Source organism: Patiria miniata, unplaced genomic scaffold (assembly GCF_015706575.1).
Source record: "Patiria miniata isolate m_02_andy unplaced genomic scaffold, ASM1570657v1 HiC_scaffold_30, whole genome shotgun sequence".
NCBI lineage: Eukaryota > Metazoa > Echinodermata > Asteroidea > Valvatida > Asterinidae > Patiria > Patiria miniata.
The window spans coordinates 2,812,897-2,821,877 of record NW_024037070.1 but is presented as its reverse complement, the minus strand read 5'-3'; the positions used below and the strand labels follow the sequence as shown (position 1 = coordinate 2,821,877).

The following is an 8,981-nucleotide window of genomic DNA, read 5'->3' as shown; positions in this document are numbered from 1 at the left end:
ACCCATCCCATTGGTGGTCAATTATTTTTATTTATTTATTTTATATCTTCGGACAATAATTAAAAATCTATTTAAAAGAAAAAGTAAAATTGTCCTGGTCTAGACAAAAGTTTGTTAAAACTGTCATCAAAGATGTGTCAGACAAAAAAAAAAAAAATATCCCGTTAAGAAAAACCCACCCGGAAAAAAATATCAACAAACAAGCAAATTATAAACCAACAAACAAATACGCAAAAAGGGCAAGTATAAGCAGAGCCCAGGAGAAAGAAATATACGCAAAAGACTAAATACCCAATAAAATACTGGGGATGTTAAAAAAAAAAAAAATAGTCAAAGTACGGAAGCCCGTTCGTGCCAGATTTTAAAAGTAAAAAATATTTTATTGCGAAATAACGCAATAGTTTTGCGAAATAACGCAATACTATTGCGAAATAACGCAATACTATTGCGAAATAACGCATTACTATTGCGAAATAACGCAATACTATTGCGAATTAATGCAATAGTATTGCGAAATAACGCAATAAATGTATTGCGAAATAACGCAATACTTATTGCGAAATAACGCAATACTGTCGTGTACAAACTTCACCCCGGATGTTCAGTTTGGCCGTTATTTGTCCATTTTGATGAAATGTTCTTGAAGTTCCTGTCCGTCATTGCGTTTTTATCCGTTGTGCTCTTGTCGTGGTACGGTTTTGCTTGAAAGGGGCGGGGTGCTGAAAACCAGAAGGCCTATGTTTGATCTTTTCAGAAAACGTTGCCATAATAGATATTTCTGTGGCATTTTTGCCCGGGGGGGGGGGGGGGACAAGTTTTAAGGGCTTTATTATCTTTTCACACCCCCCCCCCCTATGGAATCATGTGCGTTATGATTTTTTTTTAAACACAACCGACTCAAAATGGCCACCAAGCACGCACGCGTGCTAGAGAAATGAATGATTCCCTCGCAACTACAAGTACTGCATTTTACCCATGCACCTGAAGGAAACAAACTTTAGAATGTTAATAATCACTTGAATTTAATGGTGCAACCACAGTGCATTCGTATTGTAACAATGCAGGGGAAATTGTACTGATATAATGATACGTTTTGAGGAATGGTTGTTTGGGTTGGGGGAATGCATCAATAATACGCTCAATATTCCACCACGCTGAAGAAACTAATACATTTAAACGAATGATAATTACATAAGAATGATTTTCCAACTTTAAAATGCAAGAACCCCCACCCAAAATTACATAACCGGTCCATTCAATTTTAACTGATAAAAGGATGCCTTGCATCAAGAATCACTAAAGCCGTAAACTGATATGAATTAGAAAAGTGTTTTTTAAGCTTGTTAAAGAACTGAACGAATTTTTAAAAGTTTTTAAAAAAGAACTGTACTTTTAAGTCTCCATTTGTTATTAAAGCTAAAATGTGTTTTATGGGGGTCATTAGGCAGTGGTGGGTTATGGGGATGTTTTGGATGATTAACCATCATCTTCCGTCTGGAAAAAATGCCAACTGGGTCGAAAATCCCAATGTTCCTTAAGATTCGTGAAATAACAATCTCGTTATACAATCTCTAGTCACTGCTTTAGGTCTTTGGTCCTATTTATTACTTGTCCTCCGCTAACCCCCTTTACAAATCCAGGATCCGCCATGCAGGGTGTGTTTTATACACCATAAAAACTTTATCTGTCAGAAAATATGACGTGAGAATTTACCTATAAGTAGGCCTAAAGTAGGCCGAAGTAGGCCTATAGGTTCAACCATTCGGACTCAAGCATTTGTTCTAAAAAAAAACTGGGTTTATTTAACAAAACTATTGCGTTATTTCGCAAAACTATTGCGTTATTTCGCAAAACTATTGCGTTATTTCGCAATAAGTATTGCGTTATTTCGCAATAAGTATTGCGTTATTTCGCAATAACTATTGCGTTATTTCGCAATAACTATTGTTTTTTTCGCAATAAGTATTGCGTTATTTCGCAATAAATATTGCGTTATTTCGCAATACTATTGTGTTATTTCGCAATACTATTGGGTTATTTCGCAATACCATTGCGTTATTTCGCAAAACATTTATTGCGTTATTTCGCAATACTATTAATTATTTTGTGTCATTATTTCGCAATACTATTGGGTTATTTTGCAATACTATTGCGTTATTTCGCAAAACATTTATTGCGTTATTTCGCAATACTATTAATATTTCGTATCATTATTTCGCAATAGTATTGCGTTATTTCGCAATAAAAATATTTTTTCACTTTTAAAATCTGGCACGAACGGGCTCCCGTAGTCAAAGAGCATTGTATCATTTTGACGTATTTTCAGAAGGGAAGGTTTGCTTAGTGTTTTCTTGACCAAGTGTTCTGCACGCGTTTTCCAACTTTTTCTAATACAATTTCTTCATCTTCTCGCAGTTCAAAATTGGGACTTGAGATAGAAAAACCCAAGGCACTAATCAGGCCACCACCGTGATAGATAAAATAAAAGTTAGACATTTTGTCAAACAAAATGTTATAAACAATTGATTAATAAATTATTCTCAAGAAACATGTCCTCTTGAATCGGACAGACGCTTCTTTATTCTCGAGCCTCAGCATTACACAAATACACCCTATTTTATCAGTGTTCACGCTAATAACATTTCGTATCAGTCACTGACATCATCACACATACGGTAACCAGCGGTCTGACGCAGCCATCAGCTGTTCCATTCAAGTACGTAGACTCCAACTCCAGACGTTTTATTGAACGATGAATTTGCGACCCGCGCGAGGGCGCTATTTCAAACACAGGATCGGAGAGAATTTTATTAGACCTTTTTTTCGCGAATGATATACTACCCCCAAATCAAAACCGAATTTGGAGGACCGGAGGACATAAAAAGGGACTACTCCATTTCTTTCACACGGGAGGCAAATCTCAAGGATAAAAGCGTTACTTCAGCTTGTCAATTTGTAAAACTTGCTCAGATATAAAGTTCAATGAGAAATTGAATGCTGAGAATTTGAAAACCAAAACGGTAAAAGGTTTACTTGCGCATTTTTTTTTTCACTGATTGCTTAACTTCAGACTTAAAAAAAGAAAGAAGTAACTCGAACAGCGGCATAACTTTTAGAAGGAAGGTACCAGAAGGACCATGTGCTCTCTTAAAATTCACAAAAGCAAAAAAGCCTAAATTCAATTGCTCGTATGGCATGGAGTTCTCCGTCCAGAAAATTGAAGATGCCAAAGGCCCCCCCCCCCCCAGTAAACTGGCACTTGTCGTGCCACTATAACTAGATAAGTCATTCTAAATTCCTGGATGTGTTTTCATCCTAGCAAGTATCTATTCTAGCCACCAGAGAATCGACCATACAAAAGATAAGGATCAGAAACAAGCACTTATAAGTAATTTCTTTCTTTATTGGAAGCCGATTCAATGTGGAATGAACATGCATAATAAAAAAAAATGATTACATAGACAATTCGTATAATCGTTTTAAATATTAACACTGTACAAAGTTTTTTAAGAATTGGTTCGTTAAAGTTTTTCCCGGCATAATTATTTAATCATACAGTTTGTGAAGGGGAGAAGATGATGGGAGGGGTGGGCGTGGTTTGGTGTGTTCAAAGGGGGGATGCATGTTAGGGACGATGTTTTGAAGATTCGGCTAATGTTGAACAACTAGTTTCAAATTCTACCACTTATTTCTCTAGTACTAAAGGGTATGGAATAGACTGAGACCTCAGATGTAAACAACAAAATGATTTTAAAAAAATCAGGTCAACTCAATTAATTTTACTAGATAGCCAACGGATTTACCTGTTTCCTTTTTGCAGGTTAATCAAATGGTATACAAATAATGAATGTTTATGAGTGCAATGGTGAGAATATTTTTATTCCATCTTTCAACTCATGAAAATATTCTCACCACTGCACGAATGCAAAGCATTCATTATTTGCTTCATATAACATCCAAGTAGATCTTTGTCATTTGATTGGAGGATAAAACTACAAGAACAAACAAAATGTACAAAATTGTTCTGGTATCTACTTTTTTTTCAGCTTGTTGAAAGTTAACAAAGTCTTTTAAAAGTCAAACCCAATTACAATATCAACATTAATACTGTGAGTTCTTAAAACAATGCAAACAAATCTGCAAGGCAAATTCAGTTCGTAACTGCATCCACTTCAAAGGCAAGTTTCGTACTGCCGTATAATAAAACACATGATGTGATGTAGCACAAAGATTGTATAGCGCAGCTGCGCGTCTATGTGCGGCGCTTTATGATCTTTAGTCTAGCGTGCGCATGCAATAGATCAAAAGGGATGGGACGAAAATGCACGGTGAATGGAACCAAAAATGTACGGTTTATGACGTAGGCCGTGCAATGGTTTGATTAATGAATGCCGCGTGACCTACAATCCTCCAGTGAAATGACAAGGATTTACTTGTGTGTTATAGTATATTAACTATTAAGCATAATCGTCCTAAGTCTACTCTCTAATGTAGATACATGTATCTCAAAAATATAAATGGTAGGAAAATATTACACAAGGTCTGTTAAAACATTGGCCATGTTACCCTGTATGGTTCCATAGCAAGCTTTCACAGCCGTTCTAGGCTGCACAATCTTGGGAAAATGCCTCTTTGTGAGTTCCTTTTGGAAAAAACAAATGTGTTTAATGTGAAGAATAGGTCCTCGCCAGGAGATCTGCACCAGTGCATGCGTCTCGGTGCAAAGTTTCTTGGATGCCGACAGATTTCCCAAAATGCATTGCTTCAGTGCCAGCATGATCTACGTGTTACCTTCACAAAATACATATTGTGAGGCGTTTTCAGTCTTTGTATCTTTCCTGTTCACCGAGCCCGGCCCGTTCCATTGACTTTGTAGTTTGCGATTGATCTCTGCAAGGACCACCATATACGAATAGGCATTCTCCGTAGACATGTTTGCATAGACGTCTTCCTCCTTGTTGTCTTTAGTCTCTGTGTTAACAAACAAAAAATGACAACAAACATCTTTTATAAAGTCATATCTTCAGAAACAAAGTTGAAAGTACCGGTAATCAATTGGTTTTCTGTAAATAAAAACCTTCATTTAAACAGAGAGCTTAAGCTGCAGAGAGCAATAGTGCATGCTATTATTTAACAAGCCCATGGCATGAATTCTACTTGGGAACATACTTTGTGAAATCTTCTACTCCTCTTAAATGTATGAAACCAACTTGACATCCCTTTTTGGCAAATCTTATTGAAAAGTGCAATTCTTTAAACAGTTAAAATTGTCCATGCTTTTCTGGACAAATGAGGGTGATGTTGCTGTGGATGTCATTTCAGGGAGACACTGTTCAGTTTAGGGTTTTTTTGGTTTAAATTGTGAACCCAAAATTTGCTCATTGAAAACATCTGTGAAAAAATGTGCTCATTTGCATACTCATTACTGCCATGTAGTGAAACAACAGCAATTGCCAAAGAGAAGAAAAAGTACGACAGGAAAATATCCAACATTCTGGCAATAGCTGAAATAGCTGTAACCATAGAGCAAGGAACAGATTTTTCTGCCTGAAATGACATCACACTTTTGCTCGTAATTTGCATTAGCATAAAAACAAAAAAGGCACCAAAATGCCCTTAAAAATGGAAAATAAAAATTGAAAATTAAACGGGACACAAAGGTGCATTTACAAGGACTGCATTAAAAAAATTACCTTACATGGGCCTTTTAAGAGAGAATTTGTTTCAAAAAGTTACGGAACCACAGAAATCTTTACCATGGAGCTTAAATTCAACAAGACAAGCTTGATTCAGAATGGTTATTCACTGGAAGTCTTTTCATGTATCTGGTCTACACAATGGGCCTGATTTAGCCCATTCAATTGCATTAGAAGGTAGTCCTATACAACAGCACTGCCCGGCTCAGTCAGTCAGTCAGTGAGATCGGTACAAAGACGACATTAGGCTGGCCCTCTGAGACCAGCAAATACTTCATGGCTGACCTGTGTTTGAACTTTCCCCTTTGACCTTTGTCTTGGTGCTCTTATTGAGTGTGCTACCCTTCTTCCTCGGTCGTCCTCGGTGTTTCTTCTTGGGACTCTTGAGGGGGCTGTTGCTACTTCCACATCGCTCTGACTTGGTCGACAACTGACAGCCAAACAAATTGACAAAAACTGAAATAGTTTTTGGATGACAATTTTCGGTTGATAAGTACTCAAAATATGACGATAAAACTGTGGATGTGTTTCTGAAGGTGATCAGAGTATACTGTTGAAAAATTTGAGTATTCATCCACTGACCTATCTCAAAGCAGTTTTGTTAAAAACTTAAAAATATTCTTCCATTTTGAACGAACATCCTCTACAGTACCCTTACACTTCCGTTATCCTATTGTTCAAGTCTTACCCGTCTGAGATGTGTCTCAAATTCACTGGCGCTGTAGTAGTCAGGTCTCTCTCTCTTCACCCGACCCGTCCGTCGGTTTTTATTGTTTGGATCTAGAAGGAAGAAATATCTTACATATCATAAATGAAGATCGAACGTCTAGACTTAAGGCCTGTCAATACTCCACACAAATGCAAATATGATGTGAACTTAGACAAAACGAGGAAACTCCAAACCACACAAGACTTTGTACAGCATTTTTCAATTTGTAATGTCATTCATGAGAAGTAAAAAACAAGGAAATCAGCAGATCCTAGGAAAAGTTGCATGCCTGTGTGAATTTGTCGTCACAAAACTTTCACTGTGAAATTCGTGTTTTGAGTTTGCGCCAAGTAGGAATCGGCCCTTGCATATATGGCATGTTACTCTGTGGAGCTGTTATGTCCCAATCATAGTTCATACCCAACTACTGTTGGTATAATCCTACTTCCAGAATTAGAAGCCTTCTCTCCGTCAGCCTTCTAGCATGGTGATTTTTCGGGAGTCAGCACGCTATGGCTTTTGGAAATGCCCTTTGATAGACGAAAAACCTTTGTCTGAAATTCCACTTTCTGAAACACAAATCCACCCAAAAAGTTGGTCTGGTTGATCTATAATTCTGAAATGTTTTAGAATGATTGACATTTGGATCATGGGACAATTTTTTGGGTGGGAAATCTGAGTTTTTACTCACCAACCTCGCGTTGCCGATCCGACAAATACAGCGGTCATGTTCATGTGTGTTTACGTACATTGCGCGTGCGCTGATCTTCGCGTGACCTCAGCAGGTCAACTCTACATTCGGCTCGACCATTTGGGATGGAGGGGAGATTGTATGCTTTGCATCGCAAATGTACATCATGACGTATGTCATTCTGGCGCGCTGAACATGCTGCGCTGTGTCGTTACAAGTTGTCAGTTTTGGTGGACTGTTTTGTACATCATGATGTACATGTACTGTTTCGCGATGCAAAGCATACAATCTCCCCTCCATCCCAAATGGTCGAGCCGAATGTAGAGTTGACCTGCTGAGGTCACGAAAAGATCATCGCACGAGCAATGTACGTAAACACACATGAACATCACCGATGTATTCGTCAGATCAGCAACACGAGGTTGGTGAGTAAAAACTCAGATTTCCCACCCAAAAAATTGTCCCATGATCCAAATGTCAATCATTCTAAAAACATTTCAGAGTTATAGATCAACCAGATCAACTTTTTTGGTGGATTTGTGTTTCAGAAAGTGGAATTTCAGACAAAGCGTGCACACTCCCGAAAAATCACCATGCTAGAAAAAGAAGGCTGACGGAGAGAAGCCTTCTCATTCTAGAAGTCATGGAGGTACAAAAATGTAGTACAATCCCAACTGCAGTTAAACTATAGTAAGGACTGTCGCAACTACATGTATACTTTGAAATGTCCTAACTACAATTGCTATAGTTGGTGCATAACAATTCTGAGTTGGCTGGAGAAAGAACCTCTTCTTTGCCATGTCTCATCCGATTCTAGTGATCCTCAAGTTCTACGTCTGACTACCTGATGACTGCTCAAGTTTGGCATGGTAGACCCGCCGCTGGAAGAACTCATAGCCACAGTAACACGCCTTGCAGGCCACTGGTACCTAACGACAAGAACAGTTACAAGCTAATGTAACATGACATGGCGTGACATGGGTTCCGGAAACAATTTCAGTTTATTTTGAAACCAAAATCACAAAAGTTTGGAAAAAAATTTGTGTTCACTGTAATGTTCACAACAATGTTCACATGTCAGCAAAATCTTTCACAAAACATGGGTTTTAACAAAAATAGCAAAATATCAATTAGACAGGATACACTTTAGAAGTTAAGATTTCCTAATGTGAACACACTTTTTAACACTAGGCCGTAAAAAGAAACTAACAATCTGGATAAAATTAATACTTACAGCCTTCAGCGTTCTAAATTTTACGTATTCAACTTGTGATTGCCAGTGTGGAAAGCGTTCGATTACCCACAAAAAATGCAGCAACAATTCGAATTGTTTAGAAAGAATTTTAAAAAAAAACCCAAATAGGCAAATGGCAAGATGGATATGAAAATGAACAGCCTTGCCCCTACTGCCCTAGGCCTACCTGTTGATCGCAATGTGGACATTGTTTCAGCACCATACTGCAGAGAGAAAACCCACGAAAATCACTTCATACAACAAATGTAATGTCCTCCTTACTCCTAAAACTACAAGTTTCAAGACTTGCTTCATCAAACCAAATTAAAACGCATAATAACTGTATTTCCTTTTATTTAATGAACTTTGATCCGAGCTGACAAAATGAAAGAACAGGACTAGTCCATCCACCACCACATCGAGTCATGATCTAGTCTAGTAGTCATATCCGATCAGCTTTTACCTCTAAATGGAGTTTCCATTTTTCAAAAGGGGTAAAGGTATAATTTTTGAGAAGGTAAATTTTTAGTTCTTATGCTCATAGAGTCATTATAGCGATACAATTCATTTATAAATTTTGACCTTGGATGTCTTGATCAATTGTTGTTGTTTTTTAGTTTGATGTTACTTTTAAATTAATTTTTTTCTCGT

General features: G+C 37.5%; 1 protein-coding gene across 1 annotated transcript; it reads right to left on the bottom strand.

The window, feature by feature from the left end:
• Window positions 1-3,382: 3,382 nt before the first annotated feature.
• LOC119739156 (UPF0547 protein C16orf87 homolog) lies at window positions 3,383-8,776 on the bottom strand. Its single transcript, XM_038213987.1, has 5 exons — window positions 8,518-8,776; window positions 7,941-8,025; window positions 6,385-6,476; window positions 5,982-6,126; window positions 3,383-4,971 (listed from the first exon to the last, which is right to left on the bottom strand). Exons 1-5 carry the CDS (start codon window positions 8,551-8,553, stop codon window positions 4,781-4,783), a joined length of 549 nt encoding a protein of 182 aa, XP_038069915.1. The 5' UTR covers window positions 8,554-8,776; the 3' UTR covers window positions 3,383-4,780.
• Window positions 8,777-8,981: the final 205 nt, after the last annotated feature.

Excerpts from the sequence above, each read along its gene's own strand:
- LOC119739156 (XM_038213987.1), bottom strand. The coding sequence starts at position 8,553 with ATGGTGCTGAAACAATGTCCACATTGCGATCAACAG. Across the intron at positions 6,127-6,384 it reads TTGAGACACATCTCAGACGG|TTGTCGACCAAGTCAGAGCG; the intron begins GTAAGACTTGAA and ends TTTGGCTGTCAG. Across the intron at positions 4,972-5,981 it reads AGGGGAAAGTTCAAACACAG|AGACTAAAGACAACAAGGAG; the intron begins GTCAGCCATGAA and ends TTGTTAACACAG.